Raw genomic sequence first — 22,376 nt, forward strand, 5'->3', positions numbered from 1 at the left:
AGCCGTGAATGAGCGAAGCGAAGAAGACGTCGGACAAGACTCAGAGTCTCGTCTTGTGCCTGGTGTTGCTTTTTCGAGACCAGAAAGCGACCCAGTCCAGGCATGGATTGCCCAACAGCGACGGAGAAGGATTGGATTGGAGCACCGCAGCGCAAGTCGAACGGGGGGGTTTTTCTTGGGTATGCTGGGCTGGATTCGCTGCAAGGCTTTACCATACGGATACTGCGACCCAATGTAAGGGGCGGCATAACCTGGGTATCCGTGCTTTGTGCATGTGGAAGGTTGCATAGAACCCTGATTTGGTTAAGCTCAGATAGTGCAGGATGTAGCTGCCGTCTGTAATCACTAACATTCCTCCGCCTGTATCACGGCTTCTTCACGATAGTGCCTGCGCTCAAGCCCCCTGCGAAACGGCTTTGGCCGCGTTTTTATGCAGGCGCCGGTGCAACTAGGCCAGGCCAATTTAATTACAATTGCCGGATCTGGCTCCCAGCTTTAAATTGCTACAGCAGCAACAGGCCAACAGCACGCGGCGCCGCGATGGCTGCAGTGCCGGGGTGATGAGATGGGGAGCACGGCGGACGAAGGAGCGTGTCTTTCGCTCAGGTACCCGTCTTCGATGCCTTTGCCCTACGGACAGTCGGACACCACCAGTACGGGATAGCAGTTAGCATAAAACGCACAGGCCATGGTTGTTCTAGCCTTTAATTTACTCTCCAGTCTCTACGAACCTAAACTGGCGATGTTTCTCAGCCTCCCGTTCCTCCACTCTCATCGCTGACATGTGAGGAATGCTAAACCGTTGTTTTGGTCTTGCTTATATTCCGTGGCTTAAGACGCGTCTCGCCCTTTCGCTGAATGCCGTTGAACTGCTGCAACGCTGAGGGTTCCCGGAATGATCTCTTTAATCTGCTGGGTTGGTCCTCGCTCGGAACGCTTTCGTCCGAGCAGCATCGCCAGGGAAATGCTTGGGACACGGCACGAACAGGGCCAATCGCACACAATCCAAGCATGCACCGCAGTGAATGAGACGTCTTGAATCCGATCCTCATCCATGAAATTCACTGCTTCAACATGTAGGAGAATGCGATTATGCCGCCATTGTCAGCACCAATGCGGTCCCGTTCACTATCCGTACATTATGGCTTGTCTGCTCAAACATGGGATACCCTGACCATCTGGGGTCTTCTGACAGTTTGCACCATATGACTGTTTCTGACAATCGACGCACGTTTCTGCGGATGAACCGCGCTCTACATTCTCCAGCCTCGTGGGTATGAGCCTGTTAGAATGGTTGCGATCGAAGACGGAAACTACAGTCACATTCTTCTGAGCGACGGTAGATCTATCAGCATCATTGCTTCCCATTCTATCCACGGACTCCCCAAAGCATAAGCTCTCGGCGATACTTGAGGTGTGATGAGCAAAATACCTCCTACGGTCTTGAGCCAATCGAGCATAGACACTACCACGATAATATAGGCTGCTGATGCATCTTGATGCTGACGGAGATGTTCGCCAGGCATAACGTGAGACTTCAATGAGGACAAGCACGCAAGCCCCGATGCGACAAATTGTCCAGGATAAGCTCTGTGTTCGGAAGTACCGGTCCCCCAGGCTCCGAGTTTAATGCCAGCCTCTTCGTATTGTAAGGCAGCCTCTTGATTTGTTCTCAATTGTTTGTTGAGACTATCTATTCTCGCAGTGTTTGTTCAATGTCGTTCTAGAACATGAAACTCGGACAGTCACGCTATATTTCGCTTGAATATGATAAGCTCATGGGCCAGCGAGGCTTCAGTCTGCAGCTGATAGCTCACCATAACCTGAAAGGCCGCTCCATGTGTCGATGCAAATAACGCAAAAACAGCCAGGATCAAAGTGAAAGCATCTCCATCTTTCCCACTGCTGGCAGATACTTGCCATAGCAGGACTCTCACATGCTAGGAAGCCGTTAGTCAATTATACTGCTTAGTGAAGCGAAGCCTTTAAGCGCATAAGAGTCATCTATCCGGTGCAGGATGAGGTAATGTCCACATCGTCCTCGATTGACCAATCACCTTCCACTCGTAAGCCCGGCCAATCGTTTCTCCCGAATTTCAACCTTGGGATCCTGTCTCGACGAACCTGAAGCTCCGAAATCATACGACAAGCCGACACCACTCACAACATCACACCCCAACGACACCCCGTCAACCACCGCAACAATGGCCTCCTTCGTCGCCCGCCGCGCCTTCTCTACCTCCATCCGCCGCTTCGCCGACGAGCAGGCCAAGCAGACCCTCACCCAGGAGTCCAAGCGCAACCCCGAGACCCTCGTGCGTGATATCCCGTCCATCCAGCCGAGATGCCCTTAGACCGACCCGTCCGCCGTCCAACGTCCACCGCATCCCTCCCCCCGCGCAGCCGAGCTTCTGAAGCAACCAGGAAATATCGCCGAGCCTACGAAGAAGCGATAGTTGCGCAAAGGGGTGCGGACAGAAAGGCTGGAAGCGGCGTCAAAACAATCGCATGCAAGCGAGCCGGAATGGAAGGCTAATCGGATTTTTTTGTCAAACAGATCCTCGGTGGTGTCATGGTTGCCGCCCTCGGCGGTGCCGGCCTCTACTTTGGTACGTCTCAGGAATAATTGGTATATCCTCCTCGACGATTGAACACCCACTGACGTTTTTTTCTTCTTCCCGCGCAGGCCGCTCCCCCACTTCCTCTACCTCCGAGAGCCCCGTCCTGAAGGCCGGTATGCCCTGGGAGACCGACAGCGAGGGCAAGTACAAGTACCACCCCGGTGGCAACCCCGCAAACGAGCCCAGAGACGCTCCCAGCGCCGTCAACACTGTCATCATTCCCGATGTCACTCTCCCCAAGGTGCGTTTTTGATATACCTATCTGATCCATCTCACCACGTCGGAGAGACTCCGTTCGTGGGAGGTCGAGTTTGCTAAGGCCCGGGATTCTTCGGGATTTGAAGCCGGAGGAAATAGCCGGGCTGACGCTTCATGACACAGGAATTGCACGAAAAGTACAACAAGTGGGGCAAGGACGGCTACCCTTAAAGAATTAGAGATACCTGCGTTGAGAAGACGTGTTTTTGCACAGTCTGTGCAATGGGCGGAAGGTGGTTTTCATGTGTAGATAGGGAGAATTCAGTTTTATCCACGTTTTTCTACCTTGGACAGTATCTCCAACGTTGAAACTACATCACTCGGCCTCGCGGCTCATCAAGCTACCTTGACCGGTTTTATATGCTCCGAGGCTCATGAAGCGGGATTTCATCTGAACATATTTGCTGCAGGAAACTCAATCGCATGCAATTGAATCGTGAGGGCGAGTGAAAAGAATACTCCCAAAAAAACAGCAATGCATTGCCTCGGTGTCACCCAACTCCCCAAAAACACCATTCGACTTACGCCCACAACACCACTCCCACACCCACACACAAGTCTACAAAAAGCCACCCGCCAATCTACGAGGCGAGCTGCTCAATCTCATCACCCGTAAACCCAAAGAGGTACAACAAGTCCAACAGGCTCTCGCTGTTGAGTCTCGTATCGGCCTCCATCTGCACCCTCGGCTTAGCGTTCCACGCAACACCCAAGCCCGCCGCGCCCATCATCAGCAGATCGTTTGCGCCGTCACCAACCGCAACAACCTGCGACAGATCGATGCCCTCCTTGGCTGCAATCTCAACAAGGAGGTCACGCTTCCGCTCCTTGCCTACAATGAGGCCCTTGACCTCCCCAGTGAGCTTCCCAGCATCGTCGATGACAACCTCATTGGCGTGCGCGTAGTCGATGCCCAACTCTCCAGCAAGCCAGCTCGTCAGGGGCAAGAACCCGCCCGACAGCACCGCGGTCTTCACACCGAGGCGCTTCAGAGCCTTGATCAGGCGGGGCACGCCCTTGGTGACATCCAGGACGGGCCGCAGCTGCTCGAAGCAGGAGGTGGGCAGACCCTTGAGAAGCTGCACGCGCTCGCGGAACGCGGCGTCGAACTCGAGCTCGCCGAGCATGGCGCGGTGCGTGATGTCGGCGACGCGCGCGGCCAGGTCGGGCGGGTCCGTGAGCGTCGCGGCGAGCAAGTCAATCACCTCCTGCGTGATGAGGGTGCTGTCCATGTCGAAGACGACGAGACGCGGGTGCCTGCGCCACAGCGTGTCGGGCTGCAGCGCGACGTCGACGCTCCACTCCCTCTCGAAGCGGTAGATGAGCTCGTGCCGCCGCAGGTCCGTCAGGCTGAGGTAGCTCTGGCAGGGCGCCGGGTCGAGGGTCAGCTCGACGACGCGCGGGTGCTCCTGGCTGTCGAGACAGCGGTGGGAGGAGCTGTAGTCGGACTCGCCGGCGGGGAGGGGGAAGGTCGACATGAGGTGCAGGAACGAGGTCACGCACATGGGCGAGACGTGGGATCCGTACAGGTGGTCGAGCTTCTCGGGCTCGAGGGTCGGGGGTTCGAGGGGGAAGGACTCGGGGTCCTGGGTCGGCGCGAAGTTGGCCGGGAGGGACTCCTTGCCGCTGGCGCTGTCGGAGGTGAGGGTCGGGGGGGATGCGACGCGGCCGCCACTTGCTCCGGCCGCTGTCGTGTGGTGGCCGGCGCCGTCGCCGCCATTCGGTTTGTAGAAGAGCGTGGCCACCAGGCGCGACTGCTTCTTCCCACCCGCGGGCGCGCAGTTGGGGTGCGAGTAGCTGTGGTTCAGGCCGCTGCGGATGGTGGGTGGGTTGTCCTCTGAGGGGATGCCGTTGAAGCCCGCATAGTGCTTGTGGCCGGCGTTGTGGTTGTGCTGCTTTGGCGGAGAGACGGCGACGTTGCTCAGGTCCTCGACGACGGTGTCGATGCCGAAGCGGCTCTCTGGGTGCTGCGGGGGCCGGTACTGCTGGTGCTCGCGCAAGAAGGAGCTGCTCCTCATGGACGAGGTCAGCTGAGGTCGGGGCGACGTTGTCGACTTGGCGGGGCTTGCGTCGGCCATGGCGGGAATACTCTTCTCTATCGTCTTTTCTTCTAAGGCGGGGTTTAAACTACGACGGACCAAGACGGAGACAAGGCTGGGACGAAGGGTGAATGGGACACTGGGGGACGGGACGGATAGAGGACTATGCAGGAGGAGGAGGATGGACCTTCAGCAACAGCTGCTGGCGACGGCAGCGGCGGCTTGGAAGATTGCGGGGAGAGAAAGAGAGAAAGCGCGAGAGAGACTGAGGACGAGGGGGAGGGGTAAAGACAGAAGCTCGGGGCCCGGCGTGGTGGTGAAGGTAAAGCTTAAAGACTCAGCTCAACTTAGCAGCCCTCATTGTTTCGAAAGGTAAAACATGTTCGCGTGGTTGGACGACAGACGATAGAGAGAAAGAGAGGATGGGGCCTCGCGGCGGAGGGCTGGCGGGTGCTGGTGCACTGTGAAGTCTGACTGTGTGCCCCGCCTCGCCGTCACTGGTCCGGATCCGAGCGAGGCCCGCAATTCCCGTGTCCCGACGTCTTGGGCGGCGCGCCATTGGCTGAGCTGGGCGTCGCATGGCAAGCTCTCCCGTGGGACCTTCCTTGAGCCGTGGGCCGTGGTATTCCCCAAAGTGGACGCCAGGATCACGTGGTTACCCCTCTAAAAATTCTGTTCTGAACTTCTGATAAGCTGAGGGGGGGAAGGAGGCCCGGTCCGAATGACATGGTGAGGCTCAATTACATCACTGTGAGGTCGGTCAGTCGTCTCCGGGTTCCGTCCAAGGTGAAAGGAGAAAACTTTGGCCAGGAGTCCGAACACGTGAGTTGGAAGCCAGTGTGAAAGAGCGAACCTTCGGGCGATCTGCGGGACCATCAGCCTCGCCCGAATCTACCGACGCCGGTCATCCAGGGGAGGGAACGTCAGGGACGATTCCATGACAGCCCTATCGCCGTACTAGTGTACATACGCAGAATCACGCACTGGCCTACCTTACCCTACCTCACGTTGGCCACCTACTGTGTTGGTCATTGGCAGGCAAGCAGTGCAGGCTGGCCTTGGCTTTTTCTGCTGGTAAGTTTGTTATCCACCAGTCACCGCGATGACCGAAAACTGATCATTGCTTCAGGAGCTGGCTCCGCTGATAGAGTAGGTACCGGAGCCGCGCGGAAATAAGAGGCACGCTTGCACCAGACACTGTCCACGTCATGGAGACTAGGCCAGTTGCCATCTGTCCGGAGTCTAGACTCCACGCCCTTTCGAGAACGGCGCTGCGGCGCAGGGAGCCGTAATCGGCATGTCTGTCTGCGTCTGCTTCTGCTTTGGCGATGGGAGGCAGACAACGGCGCAGGACGATGAATGAGCGGTCACCCGAGTGGAAGCCCTCAGTCCCCTCACAGCTGTGCTGTCATCTCATCTCCAGTCACTTGTGGATGTCGACATGTTGGCCAAGAAACAAAGGGGTCCAAGAAGCCTTGGTCTGCTCAGTTCCTTGGTTGAAGTATCAACTCCGAGTCATTGGGCTGGATTACAACAAGAGCGTTTCTTCATGCTCACTCAGACAGGGACGGAGGCTCCCACTCATTCATTTAAAGAGGCGCTGGGCGCGGCGAAGCTCCAAGCTGTCCCTCGGAACAAGTCGGTAAACGAAGTGCGTTTCCGCGGTGTTAGCAGTCGAAACACATCTGGTGTTGAAACCCAACTGTGGGTTTGTCAGAAAATTTCGCGGGCGAGTCACCACGGATGATACCCTCGATCGGAGACGAAACTCGTATGGTGACTGGTTGGGCGATGGAGATACGTTGTCCGGCGTGGGATTGCTGACATTGACAACAGGCGCAGACCACCACCTCCGGCTCATCCACACCGACGGCCGGGCGGGTACCGATTGCCGTGCCGCGCCGATGTGTTTTGTCAGGACCGATTGCCGGGACCACATACACTAGGCCAAGCCGACTAGTGGCCCGGGCGGAATCACGTCTTATGGCATCATCATGGCGAACTTACACCAGCGTTTCTGTTCAACCAAAAGATCTGCCCCCTTTTGACCCCTATTTTCGACCGCACTCATCGTGAACCAGATCATGAGGAGAAGCTCAACCTCGATAGACACGGAGGAGGAGTCCGGCCCCAAATATCTATTTTCTGAACGTCACGGCTCCCGGCTTTCGGGGCCGGCTGTTGGGGAAAGTTTGCCATTGTCAACATCCACTCCGGCGTCCGGGGCGATGGCGCAATTGCGGGATGTTCGACGGTACGGAGCAACCCCTGCGACCCATGGCCAATCACATTGCACTGTCTTCGTCACGAAAGGTTTAGCGTCGATGTCGTGATTGCTCCCAGACCACGCCTCTTGCTTAGAGATGCAAATTCCTCAGCGCTTGTTCAATGCGATGCTCCAAACAAGCTGCGATTGCGCAATAGTTGGGAAGCGGGCTCTCGTCCCTCAGTCCCTCTCTCGGCCTTTGGTTCGATCGGGGCTCCTGTCTGAGAATGGGTTGGAAAGCAAATTAGTAATGTTGCTTGGTGATGGCCCTGTGCCCAATATGAACAAGTCATCCTCCTCCCGCCTCTTTAACTCGCGGTGTAAGTTCTGCCTGCCTCAAGTGCCTCTTGTCCTCATAAATCAACTACTGCCTTCTTCCTCTTCTCTGATCCGAGCATCTGAACTCACTTTCCCCAGCTTCAGCATCTTGCGTCATTTGCCTTTAATCCATCTTGTCTCTTGATCAAAGCCTTGTCGAGTGAATTATACCCCGGGTTTTCAACACCCATACACTCTTGCAACCACTACTCGTCATATACTCGTGGTGCCTCGCAACCACACATCAAACCCCTCCTCCCTCAACTCATACACAAACCTCACACAATGGCTGCCGTTGCTGAGCCCACGACGCAGACGTCCTCCGTCGAGTCGTCTCCTCGGTTGAACGCCGCCGATGCGGCAAAGCTTGATCGTGTCGAAGTCGAGTCCGGATATGGTTCCGCCACCGATGCCTCATCGACATCTTCGTCCATCCCCGCGCTCCCCTTGATCTCCCTCACCCAACCCCACCTCAAGCACCTCAACGACCAGCTCGAGAACATGCACCCCCTCGACATCCTTCGCTTCTCAAAGATCATGTTCCCCAACCTTTTCCAGTCGACGGCCTTTGGCCTCACCGGCCTCGTCACCCTCGACATGCTCTCCAAGATCCAAAAGGAGAACCCCTCCGCCGCCAACGTCGACCTCATCTTCCTCGACACCCTCTACCACTTCAAGGAGACCCACACCCTCGTCGACCGCATCCAGGAGCGCTACCCCAACGTCGCCCTCCACATCTTCAAGCCCTACGGCGTCGCCTCCACCGAGGAGTTCGAGGCCATGTACGGTCCCAAGCTCTGGGAGACCGAGGCCGAGATGTACGACTGGATCGCCAAGGTCGAGCCCCTCCAGCGCGCCTACCAGGAGCTCGGCGTCGCCGCCATCCTTACCGGCCGCCGCCGCTCCCAGGGCGGCGCCCGCGACAAGATGCCCATCATCGAGGTCGACGACGAGCGCGGCGTCATCAAGATCAACCCCATGGCCAGCTGGTCCTTCAAGCAAGTGCAGGAGTACATCAAGACCCACAACGTCCCCTACAACGACCTCCTCGACCAGGGCTACAAGTCCGTCGGCGACTGGCACTCCACCGTCCCCGTCAAGGAGGGCGAGGACGAGCGCGCCGGCCGCTGGAAGGGCCAGCAGAAGACCGAGTGCGGTATCCACAACAAGAAGTCGCGCTACGCGCAGTACCTCGAGGAGATGGAGCGCAAGGCCGTCGAGGCCAAGGGCGCCGCCCCCGCGTCGTCGGCCGAGGCGGCCAAGCAGGGCGAGGCGGCCATCGCGCCCATCGTCAAGGCGGAGAAGGAGGAGCAGGCTATCGCATCGATCTAGAAGCGTTGTTTTGGCTCTGGTGCGATTTGGGACTTGCTTTCTTTTATTAATGACCTGTATATACATGATGCATGACGGCGTTCAGGGAGGAAACAAAAATCAAGGGACGGTAAGGGACAGCATGCAGGCGTTCCGGATGAATCCAGGCCAAGGGCCAGGTGGTATCTCGCATTCAGCGGATACTCGATTCTACTTCGTAGATAGCATAAGCAAAAGACATTATGAATCAATCAATCGATCAATAAAAACTTGAAGATCTTAAGTGAGACATGAAGTGAGGAAAAAGACGTGGTGAGGCTCTAATCTCTGTGTCCCACAGGGACCCCGCAATCGGAGGATTAGTGGAAACCACTGACGGCGTATCCTAAGATCATAACACAATCCAAGTGAAATTTGGTGTGGCAAAGATAGCCCACTGACATGTCATCTGCAAAGCTTAATTTTGACAGCTAGATTGGTTCAGGTGACATCTCGTGACCACCTTCCCAAATCCACAATGATGGATTACTCATATAACACTGCTGCAATCATATGGTTCTTCAGAAAACTGAGAATATCATCTGATACCATGCACGCTTGATCACATTGTAAGGCAGGAATCTTGGAGCGCCTGGAGCTGATTGGCCAGCTCAGATCGAGGCAACTAAAAGATCATGAAGCTGGGTCGCAAGCAGCTCTTGATGTACCCGTTAGGACCCGTGCAAGAAATATGATTCAAGCCCATGATAGAATATTCGCTCACACGAAAGAGTAGTCCGATATGAGTCTCATTGAGCTTCAACATAATCTACTACGTTCTGCTCATCGAAAATGAATAATGAATGGGATAACTTGAATGATGTATAGTAAAGGTCACCCAGGCAAAAGGCATGTCTCATAATATATAAGCAAGCTGCGTTGTCTTTCTTTGCTTGACTAAGAGTTTCTCCAACTGTGATGTTTATAAATGTGACACCTTCAGAAAGTTTGAAGCGCCCTTGCGTTCATGACCAGATCATTTTTGTCATCACGAATATTGATGTGATTTCATTACCATCCAATCACTATGCGTCATGAATATTCAAAACAACCACCATCAGTGATCAAGCCAAGGATAAGATACAAGGACACAAGCAATGTATCGACGGGTATTCAGGCGATATGCATTGCTCGTAGGTGGGAAGCACCACGATATTTCTAACCATCTTGTCATCCTCTCTGTCTATTATATGCGACGTTTGTCACAACGGAGCGTAGGATAGTGATTATTTGCCCGCTACATGGTACCAGGGTAATAGAGAGCCCTTGCAAGTATCATCGAGATCAGCTGACACAACGGACATGAGCGATTTCCAAGTCATTTTACCTGGATGTGACCCAAATGAGTGAACCGCATGCTCGGACTCTCCCGAGCTCTTCCCTGTATTGGTCCAGGCACGCAATCAGGAAACAAGAAGTGACAATCATACGATGAGCAGTATACCATAGACTCTGGGCATCCAAGATACCGGCGTCGTCGAGCGAATGAATGAGCATATACACGCAAAGCTAGGCATAACGATCACCGACGTGGCGGCGGTCAAGTTAGATTATATATTAAAAACACAACACCACATGCACCAGATAACCTGATTTAATAAGAATTTTCTCTGGTTCACTATTTCTTCAAGGTAGCATCGGAGGGTAGGGTAATATACAACAAGCTTGGGTTCGCCGGCTCCCGTCCCGAAGACGCACTGTGTATAGAGTCCCAAACTCACACGGCTGAGGTACCTCACAGCACTCACGACTGCACACTTTTTCATCTCACATGAGTCTAACCTGCGGGCAGACTTCACTTACACGCAGCCCAGCGTCAAGGAAAACAACTAGCTCAACGCCCAACACACGCCCGACTTCCCCGTATTCTTCCATCTCACAGCGACCGAATCAGTCAAGCTGCAGAAGAGAACCACCCGAGGCCAGCAAGGATTTGTTCCACCGGGTCGAGTGAGAGGCACTCCCCTCTCCGTCGAAGGAACCCCCACCACAAGATATCCAAGCCCAAGTCGCATAGGTAGTTTACCAAGCCCAACTTGCCCAAGGGTCATAAGAGGAAGAGCGCCATGGCACCGCAGCAGAAGAACCAAGGACACCAACACCTGCCCGTCCCACCGGCAACCTTCACCACCCGCAAACACAAGATCCTGGAACAGCTCAGCGTGCCCGATGCAGAGTACACCGACGCCTCGCCCAAGGGGTCCGTGGACGTCGGTATCCGCGAGCTCATTGACGAGCTCAACGCCCTCGACGGTTTCGTCACGACGAGCAGCTGCGCGGGGCGCGTCAGCGTGTTTCTCGAGGGGCGTAAGGCGGGAGGAGCGGACCAGCGAGCAGCAGTAGCGGCAGTAGCCCCATCATCTTCTCAAGGCAACGAAGGCGATGATACCCCTGCCGCCGCGGCCCTCGAGACGATAGCTGGACCCGGAGGAAAGGGAGGCGGAGGCACGTGGCTGTTCGTATCGCACGATCCCGTTCCCGGATCGCACGACAACGACGAGGATCTGCTGCGCTTGTTTGGTCTCGTGGATGAAGACGCGGGAAGAGGAGCAGGGCAAGAACCAGGACGGGCTGTCGGAGTATCGGGTCGTTCTCAGTCTGGGCGACGGAAGCGGCTTGTTCACTTCAAGTTCGAGCCCATGGTATGCAAGACCGTCCCCCGTTTTCTCTCATGCATGATTTCATTTACACACACATATACTCTCACCTTGCCTCACTAGCCTCTCCTGCCGAGGCAATGTCACCCCAGAGACACACCCCTCCTTTCACACGTAGCCTGCGCAGCAACAAGACTCACACGACTGACATACATCTCCCCTGCATAGATCCTCCACGTCCTCACAGCATCTCTATCTCACGCCCAGCTCCTCCTCAAATGCGCCCTCGCAGCAGGTTTCCGCGAAAGCGGCGCCCTGAACCTCCTCCCCACCGCATCGCAAGGCGAAGACGAAGCCTTGTCGTCATCACCCGTGACACCAATGGTAGGCGTAAGAACAATGGGTCTCGCTCTTGAATCTCTAATCGGTTACGTCGATGAAGACGCCGCCGAAGGCAGCAGCGCACGTCGGCACTGCACCGTCACGCCAGACTACCTCCGCGACCTGCTCCACATCGCCAACGAGCGCTTCGTAGAAAACGCCGCCCGCATCGCGCGGTTCCGCACCGCCTTGCAGGAGGCCGTCGCCGGCCCCCCGCCAAAGACAGGCGAGGGCGGCGCCGCGTGGGAGGACGCCGACGCTAGGAGGGAGAGGAAGAGGGCTGAGGGCCTGCGGCGGAAGGAGGAGGTATTGGCTGCTAGGTTGAAGACGCAGCAGCAGGAAGCTCCGTCAGAGGACCAAGGCCCGATAGAGCTGCTGACTGAGATATGAAGAATAAACAAAGATAAAGACTTCCGTTGAGGGGGGAGCTTGTGATGTGAACCAGGTTTCATTCGCCATCTATACACTTTTTTCTCTCTTGTATCATTTGCCCGCCAGTAGCATGTTGTTACACTTTCACGTCCTACTGCCCTGTTTCTTCTCTTCTTGATCCAGCGCATCTCTCAAACCCCCTCAGTGGCTCACAAAAAAACGCAAATAAGGAAACCGTCCTCTCCCAACGGTCTCCAACTGTTTACAAAGGCAGACCCAGAGAGTACCTCAACAATACTCATCTCCCCTCATCCAATTCACGAGACAATCTTCTCAACCCACCCCTTCTCTAACCGCTTCACCTCCTCCTTGAAAGCCTCGACCTCCTGCCAGCAATCGAGCGGCCGGCGGTCATTATCCCGCAGACACCGCACGACGTTGCCGCGCGCCGTCTCAACCGCCTCGGGCAAATCGCGCACCTTTTTGCGCTCGGCGAGCTTGGCGCGCAGAGCCTCGACCTCCTTCTTGACGCTCTCGTGGCTGCGCTGGCCCTCGGGCGCGGGCTTGTCTTCGGTAGCGATCTTGTCGTGGGCGAGGCGGAGGGCCTCTGACTCTTTGGCCTGGAGGCGTTTCAGCTCCTCGGCGACGCGGCGCTGAATTTGGATCTCGGTGAGTTGCGTGCGGGATGCATCAGTCTGTGTTGTTTTAGCGCGAGAGGTTAGCTATTGGATCTTTGGCTTCTTGAGGGAATAGATGCGCCAAGGGGGGGAGGGATGAAGGACAGATGGAAAAGGCCGAGGCGGAGGACTAGGCTCCGGTTGGGAATTTGATGTAGAGCTTTTTATCGGAGGTGTTCCGGTTTATGTAGAGGAGGCAGTATTTACCTCATGGCTGGTCTGCAGGGACTCGACGAGGTCGTGGGAGATGCCGCTGGGCGAGCTGCTGCGCGAATCTTGGATCAGCCGACGGATTCTGTGAAAGAGGGGCAATTGGAATGAACTTACGCCTTCCACAAGTGTGGAGGCGTGCTGGAGGACGGCTTTGACTCGCTGGCACCCATGATTGCGGCCTCAATGGCTGGAGAGGTGATTTGAATGTTTGGCCGTGATGGTATGGAATTTTCCGGACCGTGACAGACGGTCGTCAAGCTGCAAGCTCCGATGGGCCGGCGAAGGTGCACGTGACAGACATCATGTTCCGCGACCTTAGTCATCAACCAGACACGGACTACCAAGGATTATGTCATCTTGCTGGATCCCTGGCGTGGTGTGCTTACATAAGACATGAACAGACGGCAAGCGGGATTTCGGGCCACAAGCCAGAAAGACGCCTTGAGATTTCGGGCAGCTGCGGCGGGCTGGTGCCGATTCCTCATTGTTCATATTCCAAACCGCCTTACCCACAATACGCAGATTCTGAACATTTGTTCTGGAAGCTTTTGGAGGCGAGCACTATCTCCGTAACCTCTGGCCGGCCGCATCCACAGTGACCCCCGCGCTCCTACCACGCGCGGCCCTTGGGCCAGGTATTTCATCATCCCATCTTGTTTCAAGGATCGCAGTCAACAGATAGGCGGAGTTGGCAGATGGGGTTATCCAAGTTCGCTTTCTGGTTCATCAAGATTGAGACAGGACGGCTATCTCGGTCAGATCCATGAGACGTACGGAGCAGAAGCGCCCACGAACTCCCTCTACGTTGGGTTGTCACTGAGCCCAGTATGGATGTGGAAATGTGCATGCCCCGGCGCCAAGAGGGCGGCAAGGGAAAAAGGAAGGAGAAGATACCTATCGTGATGAGGGGCTAGTCGCGAAAGAGAAGCGTCTGCATACGAATACTGATAGAGGCTAAAGTGACGAGGGAAAATGAGGAAATTTGGACAAATCTCACGAACCGTCCGAATATCTCGGCTTCATCTGCACGCGTTTGTGTGCTAATGCATGCCAACGCTCACCTGAAGCGGACGGGGCCTGCAATATCGTTGAAACGATAGGTCACCGAACAAGCAAATGACTTCACGGGGGCATCCCCTCTTCACCCACCGCACGTCTGCAGTCTTCCAGGCCTCCTCCCAGACCTCCCAGGCATGTTGGCGGGTTGCTGGCGCCTTGTAGCGGGCGGCTTGCCTCCCTCGCAGAATCCCCTCGGCCCCTCTAGATACTGAGGCCCATCTGGTCGACCCGGCCAGGCGGTTGCGAGGATGCCAAGTACCCATGGTGGACGTTGAACCTGGGAGCCTGGCCCTAGAAGGAGGGAAGACGCCTCTATACGGAATCTGGCTCCGAGGCCAAGTGCCAGGATGTTCGGATGTGTTAATTTGTTTGCAACGACGCTTAACAGGGACTCCCCGCTGAACTGAGCTGGAACCCCGGCGGGCACGGCTACGCCGTCACATCCCGCAATCTGTATGCGGCTGGACAAGAATTGCGAGGTCCCAAGGCGCGATTGAAGAAAATTCGCTGGTGGTTTGAAGGAGACGAGAACGTGGGATGGTTTACCCAGTCGGCTCGTCGCTCCGTCGCCGATGGAGTCCATTGTGAATACACTCTACTATGTATCTTGGCTTTTTTGCTTGGTAACTGTTCGGGGGCCATGCGAAGGCCGGGGTGCCCTATGCCGAAAGCGTTGATTGCTATCAAGATCAGACCGAGCTTTGACTCCTGACAGACCACACAGACTCCGCGAGCTGCAGCCGTGACAGGAATCCTCAATGACAAGCGTATGAGTCTAAATTTTATTGAGGGGCAGATAACATCTGTCCAACAGCCGACTGGATGGCTCTAGTAGTGCTGGAGATCCGACTAACGTTCGATTACGATCCCTCGGCTGCAAGTTGCAAGCTGCAACTAGCAGGGGAGACGAGATAGGGATATCGTTGATGTCAGTCGTGGCAAAAGGAAGAAGATTACTTGATAGTTTGGTTGATGAGTTGAGAGCACGGCAACCTCCGGAGCGGTATCACGGAACGTCAGGTGAATGCCACGGCAGAATCGGCCGAGAGGGACGGCATAGCATTATGCCTGAGACGTGGATTAATGACTTTGACGAGGGCTGATTCACATGCTCAGACAGCTTGAGCAATGAGTGGATGGTGGGTCTGGCTTTCGAACTTCTTTTGGGAATTCCCTCCTCCTTTGGACACCCATCAGTTCGTCATCACCCGAGCGTCAGTTGCCGTCTCTTCCAGAATTCCGGAAGGGAGGAAAATGGTTGGGTCCTAAATGGATACGACGATAGCTGCGCATCTTATGGCCCCGTTTCTGGACAATGTCTGTGTCACCGTTCCACACCACATCGGAATCCGGATGCCTTCTGATACACTAGTACGCAGAATCGAGAGTAGCCTGTGTTGGTGACCTCGTGGCGCTGGACCGAACGGCTTTGGTCTCGGCTTGGATCTCAACTCAGTGAACCAGATCAAGCCTGGCGCCAAACAGGACCCGAAGATGCGGATGACCGATGGGCACCAACGGGAATCCTAACGGATGAGTACATCATCAACATTGTCTCTGGCCTTGGAGACACTGGCCGGCTAGACGAGTCGTTTCCAACGGTCGGCTCATGGGGTCACCAAGACGAGACCACGAAGGGAACCACGGGATCTTTTGGGTTGAAAAGTCGGTGGCCCAGCCAATGATTGGAATTTCTTTTCGTTCATCTCAACGTGTTCCTTGGCGGCTGGGCAGAGGAGGCCTTGTTGGACGGTGGATGAGAGGCCCAGAAGAGACCCGAAAAACCCGTCGTGTTCGGCCACTTTAGTGGATCTTCTGTGCAAGTCGAGAATTCCTACAGCTTTGTGCCATCTGCGAAGCTGAGGAGACATGTTGAGTTCAGGTTCAGTCGGACCCATGAGAGATAAGCAGCAAATCAGCAGCTGTTAATGAGAAGGATTGGTTGTTGTGCTTGGCATCTTGCGCGAACTGGTCCAGCTGGCACTAGCCGATAGGTCGAGGGCGAGTGTTCACCCGAGCCCGCATCCTTGTTCGTCCGGTCTCTTCCCCTGTCGTTTCCTAGGCTGTGTCTGTTCGCCCCTGGATGAGGGCCCCTTGGCTGGCTGTCAAGCCCTCTGAGAGACGCAGTCCAGTCAGCAACGCTGCCACACTGGCAAGCCCAAGAAGTGATTTTGACCAGTCAAATCACTCAGGGGTCAGGAAGATGGCGAAAAGCCTGGAAACACTCGACCATTCAGACTGCGTGTTTGCCCAGGAACGATGGCTCGGCGGAATCGCCCAGGAGAAGCCAAGGGACCTGCAATGGCCAGTTGCAGCGGTGTCCTGAGTTACTGAGCCATGAACTTTCAACAGAGTCTGCAGTTGTGCAGCGAGCACACCTTGTTCCCACTGACCCGTAGACCCTGAGGACCCCAAGTCCCTGATTTTGGGATGACCGAGGCGTAGGGTGAGACCATTTGCGGCATGAGATTTGACGATGAAGGAGAGAGCATATTATCCCTCAGCATTCCACCCGTCCCAAGATAAAGACTCGACGATGAATGGCCCCCCGGAAGAACAATTAAGGTATCGGATTGTCGAGAGACGAGGGAAGCGAATGAAAATCATGGTAATCAACACGGCCGAGCAGCCAGGGGCCATCCCTTCAGCCTCAGCGAACGGCAACACTGGATCTCAATGATTGGCGACCAGGGATCGACTCCCTCAGAGCCTGTCCCTGTGTGTACAGAATAAAGTGCTTGTGTACGTATCCCCCCGTCAGTGACATCCCTGCGTTCACCGTGAGCGACTTGCCTCTTCTTGACCGCTGGCCATGACCCCCTCCTTTTATCCCACTCTCACCTCAGTCTTGCACAAAGTGCGAAGTTCCTTTGCTTTCCTGGGTTGTTCCTGTTCCTGCATCATTGACTTGCTTTCCGTGCTCCATTCGCCATCTCCGCCGGGGTCATCAGTTGGCACTGGCATGCATGAGCAACACCGGTACGTGGGTCGATGTGCAAGGCGCAGTGATTCCATTCTAGCAACCATAGGATCGGAATAGGGTTAGACTGACGGCTCGGTGGGCAGATGTGGTCTTGGTACCCTTGGATTTGCTCCTCTTTTTGACCATTGAGTTGAGAATTGCGTGTCTGTAGTACTCTATACGGTTGAGGTGGTAGGACTGGAATCGGTATCAAGCTGACAAGGCAGTCGCACGTAGCCGCGGAGTGGAAAAGGGGTACATGGCTAGCGCACCGTATATGTGAGGGCCACGCAGGTACCAAGCTGTGCCATACCATGCCATGCCCGACCTTGGTTCCTCGTCTCGTTCGTGAGAATGCTCGGCAGGTTATTGGCGCAGAGCAGTCCCCGTATCTGTCTGTATCTGTATCCTGGTTTGGTAACGGATACTTGCCGAAGCCAGCTCGGAGTGCTGGAGCCTGCGTGTACCTGCGAATAGATGAACAAGAAGCTGGCAGAAACCAGTCAAGCGTGGGCTGTGAGGTCCAGTCGATCCAGTCATTCCCGTTTGCCCTTGCACGCCACCTCAGATCCAGGGGGAATTGGGAATGGACCATGTTGCCCTTCCCAGCTAGAGCCCAGAAAATCCAGTCCAGGCCGCCCCAAGAGGAGCCAACGCCTACCTAGTAGGAGGAGAGGAGCCTCTCGGCGGCGCTACCGTGGGCCCCCCGGCCCCGTCGTGGCTCGCAGGAGGTCCTTCATGGCCCGTCCCAGCCAGTCTCTTTAAAGTACCTTAATCGCCCTCTCCACGCCCGGTGATCCCAACCACTCTCTGTTTCTCCTCGCCCGTTGTCACGCTGACTCTCTTCGGTCTCCTTTCGGTGAGACGGTTCGCTTTCGACTGGAATTCTGGAATTCGACTATTTTTTCTTCTTTGCAAAAGAGAGGCTGGACAACACTCGACGACGTTACACGTATTCTTCTTCTTTGGTGGATACCGATTTGGACTTGTTTCGAGGAACAAAGGACTGAGCAACGAAAGAAAGAGCAGAGAGCGCGAAACATACAGCAGGGGGAGCTGAACATCTGAGGTCATTGGACGAACACCACCCACCAAACGCCAGGCAAAAACGGAAACAACAACCGTTGAACCCGACCCTTCCAACCTCACTCTGGAACTTACAACCACATCACCACCCTCACAGCACCTTCCTTCCCTCACGCTCTTTTTCTTGCTCTTTTGCACCGTTTGCACCTTCCTTGAAAACATTTTCCACATTCACTAAAACCACGTGAGAATACTCGCTTGTTGATCACACACCCCCTTCCCCTCCCTTTCGGCAAATCAGCGCTCGGTCCTGCCTTCGAATATCGAACAAACCCACGCCCATTCTTTCCCATTCAATCCAACTCCGTCAGCGGCGGTGTACACTCGTTTTTTCTCTCATTCCAAGACAACCAAAAAAAGCTCGCGCTACGCATCACATTCAAGACATTTTCAACGTCTCCGTTGTCTTGTTTTACTTCATTTTCGTCATCCAGCAATCCAGCAAATCCGGGCATTTCAGCTTTTTTTTGAAAATCCCCATCATTCACCTGCTCAACTTCTCCACACTCGACAAAAGGGATTCCGGCTCCTCGATTCCGAAAAGGACGCGGCACGAGATACTGCGAAGAACCACCTGAGAGACGCACAATATATTGACGTTGCTTCGTCCCCCCGTCTTCTCATACGTCAACTTCAGCCACCTGCCTTTTCTCAATTTGTTCAACCGGCTGCTGCTCGGCCAGATTCAGATCGACCTTGACCTCATTTGGATCGCCAATACACCGACCGCCCTCGCTTCCAGGCAAACGATCAGCACAAGGGTATCGACGCAACGACCATCCGGATTTTTATTCCCCTGGTTGACTTGACGTTCCGTCATTCAGCTTTCGCACATCACTCACCTCGAGGTTGGACGCATTCCTCAGTGACTCGGTCTCCTGCAGTACCTCGACTCATCACACGTCACCGTCGACACTGTGCTGATACTTACAAAGGCTTCCGCTTCACTTATTCGGAACAGGCCTGCTATCCCCGTTCTTTCTTTGTCATTTCGCTCTCGTCCCGAAGCACAATGACATTGTAGCCGAACGGCCCTTCTCGATAACAGTCTGACTTCTCGCTCTCGCGCCTGCCGGACCGTTCTAGCAATTCAGCCTAGCCCAACCAAACGAGGCTATCTAGCTCACGTCCTCGGGAGAAACGAACACTCCTTCACCTTTCGTACTCGACTTTTAAGATTTACAGCAAACACAAACAACACATCCGACCAGATGGACTCTCACCGGCGCAGGATCGCCGGCCTGGTGGCGGATTTTATCCCCACCCAGATCCTTCAACAACGTGCTCATGCCGCTGCCACAACGGGGGCGGCTGAGGCCACCTCCACCATCTCTCCTTACCACTCCAACCTTGCTGGTGTAAACCAGCCCGTCAACATGCTGTTCAAGGACATGCTCTGGGCTAGCTTTGGTGGAATGGCAATTGTCGTCCTGGTTATCACCATCAGCCGTATCCTCTGGGCCCAGCTTCGTCATGTCTCGGCCATGTCGGTTGAGGGTGAGAGGCAAAACTACTGGAAGACGGCTCAGTGGAACTGGATGCCCAGCTTGAAGAAACATCTCATGTACGCCCCTCTCTGGAACAAGCGCCACAACAAGGAGATCAAGCTCTCGAGCGCTATCGGCATCGGCACCTTGCCTTCTCGCATGCACAGCGTCATCCTCGGATTCTATATCGCCAGCAACATGATCTACATGTTCTTCCTGAACTGGGAGAATGCCAACCTATACTCTTTCTGCGCCGAACTCCGTGGTCGCTCCGGCACACTCTCCGTCGTGAACATGGTGCCGCTCATCATTCTTGCCGGCCGCAACAACCCGTTGATCGGCATGCTTCACGTTAGCTTCGACACCTACAACCTTCTTCACCGATGGGTTGGCCGCATGTCTGTCATCGAGGCTGTCCTTCACACTATTGCCTGGTTGATTGTCCAGATCGCCGACAGCGGATGGGATGGCGTTTGGCATAGAATGTCCAACGAGCTCTTCATCGGCTCGGGCATGGCTGGTACGCTCGCTCTCATTGTCATCATGATCTTGTCGTTCTCGCCCGTTCGCCACGCCTTCTACGAGACTTTCCTCAACGTCCACATCATCCTCGCATTCTTCATCTTCCTGATGACCTATATCCACTGCGCCGTCGCTGGTCTTGCCGGTGGCCTTCCTCAACTCCCCTGGATGATTGCTATCTTCATTCTCTGGTTCCTTGAGCGTATGGCCCGCATTGTTCGTGTCGCTTACATGAACTGGTCTGACCGCGGTACCACCGATGCCATTGTCGAGGCCGTTCCTGGCGAGTGCACTCGTGTCACCATGAACCTTCCTCGCTACGTCGACGTCAAGCCTGGCACTCACGCCTACCTGAGATTCAAGGACATCCGCCCCTGGGATTGCCACCCCTTCTCCATCGGCTGGGTTGAGCATATTCCTGACCACCGCTCGCTGCCTCTTGGAGTGGACGAGGAGAAGGCTACGCTCACTGCCATTGACAAGAAGAACACAACGACCTCCATCTCTTTCATTATCGGTGCTCAGAGTGGCTTCACTCGTGATCTTTACAACGTTGCCCGCCAGAGCGGTGACCGCGCTATTCGCATGAAGGCTTGCGTTGAAGGTCCCTACAGTGGCCATCACTCGCTCGACTCGTATGGTCACGCGGTCCTCTTCGCCGGCGCTACTGGCATCACTCACGGTATTTCCTACCTCAAGCCCCTCATCGATGGCTACAACAACGGCAGCGTTGCCACGAGACGCATCACCCTCGTCTGGATCGTCCGTGACTACGAAGCTCTCGAGTGGGTTCGTCCCTGGATGGATACTATCCTTCGCCTCCCCAACCGAAAGGACATCCTCCGTATCCAGCTATACATCACTCGCCCTCAGAACTCTCAACAGATTGTTTCGGCATCCAACACAGTCCAGATGTTCCCTGGCCGCCCCAACATTCCTCTGATTATGAAGCGTGAGGTGTCGGAGCAGCAGGGCGCCATGTGCGTCCACATCTGCGGCCCCGGTGCTCTCGCTGATGACGTGAGATCTGCGGTGAGAGAGGTGCAAGACGAGGGCACAGTGGTTGACTTTGTGGAGGAGAGTTTCACGTGGTAGAAAGAAGAAAGATACCCCACGAAAGATCCGAAGTGGACATGATTTTCAAATCTTTGGGCGTCAACGGTACCAAGCGGGGAAAAGCGCAGTGTTTTTTACCATCTCTTTTTTTGCGGATCATCAGGATCAGATCGACATGGACATGCTTCTCACGGCCGATGCCTTGTCTCTAATGGCTCGCTCTCTTCTAACTGTGTACATATTTCACACACCAACTCTTTGGGGCTGAACACATGAGATGGAAAGGTGGACTCTGGACGCACTTTCTGTCGCTGGTTGCCTCGGGCAGTTTTTTCTGGTCTCCCCAGGTTTTCTGGGAAGACATTTTGTCTAATTGTTGGACGTATATATCCCCCCACACGCAGAGCACATCTCCCACTGCGAGACAAAGCAGCAGATCGATGTGGCCCTGTCGTTGTAAATAGCATCCGCCTGTCATGAAGATAGACCTACTTAGACGAAGACGTCAATCGGATTTCAAACAAACTTCTCGCTTCCCAATGACCATTGCGTGACCTCATGTACACCCTAGATAACGTGACGAAGCTGTTATCAATTCTCAACGTACCCTAGTCCCCGTTGCTGTACGCCTTCTCAGTTAACAACAGTATACGGAGTACGTGCACTGAAAGAAGACATCGGAAAGCGGCTTCTCAGCTACCTACTCCGCATTCTGATTCTCATGGTGCCTGGGGTGACACTTGCTAGACGACGTTGCTGGCCACCTACGACTTTCTCGAATGAGGAAGTCGCAAGTGGATGTGCGGAGTTTGAGACATCTGGTTCAGCTGTGACTCAGCCCATGACGGAGCTGGCGTGGCCAAGTTTGCCAAACGGCTGGAGTGACACAAGAGTGGCTGCTTTCATCACCATCGAAACCTGGAAGATGATGTGTGCTGCGTTGCCAAATTCTTGTAGTTGGAGTAGGGAATTACATTGGGAGTCGAGGTCGCATATTTGAGGAGGGCTTCAGGATTACTCTCATCTCTTAAGGCGGAAGATGATGACTAGGTACCGTATCAAGTACCGTCTGTGGGGAAGGGGCGTGTTGTATATCCCAGATCGCAAATCAC

At 54.9% G+C, this 22,376-nt stretch overlaps 10 protein-coding genes across 10 annotated transcripts; 5 read left to right on the forward strand and 5 right to left on the reverse strand.

Moving 5' to 3' along the window:
* Positions 1 to 794: 794 nt before the first annotated feature.
* Positions 795 to 1,052, reverse strand: CCOS01_16829 (uncharacterized protein; the record flags this gene model as incomplete). Its single annotated transcript, XM_060464965.1, has 1 exon — positions 795 to 1,052. One exon carries the CDS (start codon positions 1,050 to 1,052, stop codon positions 795 to 797), a length of 258 nt encoding a protein of 85 aa, XP_060304453.1.
* Positions 1,053 to 2,204: 1,152 nt separating this feature from the next.
* Positions 2,205 to 3,050, forward strand: CCOS01_16830 (uncharacterized protein; the record flags this gene model as incomplete). Its single annotated transcript, XM_060464966.1, has 4 exons — positions 2,205 to 2,315; positions 2,558 to 2,609; positions 2,687 to 2,862; positions 3,003 to 3,050. The coding sequence occupies 4 exons, from the start codon at positions 2,205 to 2,207 to the stop codon at positions 3,048 to 3,050; spliced, it is 387 nt and encodes a 128-aa protein (XP_060304454.1).
* Positions 3,051 to 3,460: 410 nt separating this feature from the next.
* On the reverse strand, positions 3,461 to 4,957 carry CCOS01_16831 (phosphoserine phosphatase SerB; the record flags this gene model as incomplete). The annotated part of the gene is made up of 1 exon (XM_060464967.1): positions 3,461 to 4,957. One exon carries the CDS (start codon positions 4,955 to 4,957, stop codon positions 3,461 to 3,463), a length of 1,497 nt encoding a protein of 498 aa, XP_060304455.1.
* Positions 4,958 to 7,787: 2,830 nt separating this feature from the next.
* Positions 7,788 to 8,834, forward strand: CCOS01_16832 (phosphoadenosine phosphosulfate reductase; the record flags this gene model as incomplete). Its single annotated transcript, XM_060464968.1, has 1 exon — positions 7,788 to 8,834. One exon carries the CDS (start codon positions 7,788 to 7,790, stop codon positions 8,832 to 8,834), a length of 1,047 nt encoding a protein of 348 aa, XP_060304456.1.
* Positions 8,835 to 10,918: 2,084 nt separating this feature from the next.
* CCOS01_16833 (tRNA wybutosine-synthesizing protein) lies at positions 10,919 to 12,220 on the forward strand (the record flags this gene model as incomplete). Its single annotated transcript, XM_060464969.1, has 2 exons — positions 10,919 to 11,494; positions 11,678 to 12,220. The coding sequence occupies 2 exons, from the start codon at positions 10,919 to 10,921 to the stop codon at positions 12,218 to 12,220; spliced, it is 1,119 nt and encodes a 372-aa protein (XP_060304457.1).
* Positions 12,221 to 12,519: 299 nt separating this feature from the next.
* CCOS01_16834 (uncharacterized protein) lies at positions 12,520 to 13,262 on the reverse strand (the record flags this gene model as incomplete). The annotated part of the gene is made up of 3 exons (XM_060464970.1): positions 12,520 to 12,897; positions 13,087 to 13,144; positions 13,207 to 13,262. The coding sequence occupies 3 exons, from the start codon at positions 13,260 to 13,262 to the stop codon at positions 12,520 to 12,522; spliced, it is 492 nt and encodes a 163-aa protein (XP_060304458.1).
* A 971-nt stretch (positions 13,263 to 14,233) lies between these two features.
* On the reverse strand, positions 14,234 to 14,734 carry CCOS01_16835 (uncharacterized protein; the record flags this gene model as incomplete). The annotated part of the gene is made up of 1 exon (XM_060464971.1): positions 14,234 to 14,734. The coding sequence occupies one exon, from the start codon at positions 14,732 to 14,734 to the stop codon at positions 14,234 to 14,236; it is 501 nt and encodes a 166-aa protein (XP_060304459.1).
* A 1,024-nt stretch (positions 14,735 to 15,758) lies between these two features.
* CCOS01_16836 (uncharacterized protein) lies at positions 15,759 to 16,049 on the reverse strand (the record flags this gene model as incomplete). The annotated part of the gene is made up of 1 exon (XM_060464972.1): positions 15,759 to 16,049. One exon carries the CDS (start codon positions 16,047 to 16,049, stop codon positions 15,759 to 15,761), a length of 291 nt encoding a protein of 96 aa, XP_060304460.1.
* Positions 16,050 to 17,427: 1,378 nt separating this feature from the next.
* Positions 17,428 to 17,778, forward strand: CCOS01_16837 (uncharacterized protein; the record flags this gene model as incomplete). The annotated part of the gene is made up of 1 exon (XM_060464973.1): positions 17,428 to 17,778. One exon carries the CDS (start codon positions 17,428 to 17,430, stop codon positions 17,776 to 17,778), a length of 351 nt encoding a protein of 116 aa, XP_060304461.1.
* A 1,632-nt stretch (positions 17,779 to 19,410) lies between these two features.
* CCOS01_16838 (ferric reductase like transmembrane component) lies at positions 19,411 to 21,303 on the forward strand (the record flags this gene model as incomplete). Its single annotated transcript, XM_060464974.1, has 1 exon — positions 19,411 to 21,303. One exon carries the CDS (start codon positions 19,411 to 19,413, stop codon positions 21,301 to 21,303), a length of 1,893 nt encoding a protein of 630 aa, XP_060304462.1.
* Between the last annotated feature and the right edge of the window lie 1,073 nt (positions 21,304 to 22,376).

Source organism: Colletotrichum costaricense (assembly GCF_030867565.1).
Source record: "Colletotrichum costaricense strain IMI 309622 chromosome Unknown Scaffold_34.1, whole genome shotgun sequence".
Classification (NCBI taxonomy): domain Eukaryota; kingdom Fungi; phylum Ascomycota; class Sordariomycetes; order Glomerellales; family Glomerellaceae; genus Colletotrichum; species Colletotrichum costaricense.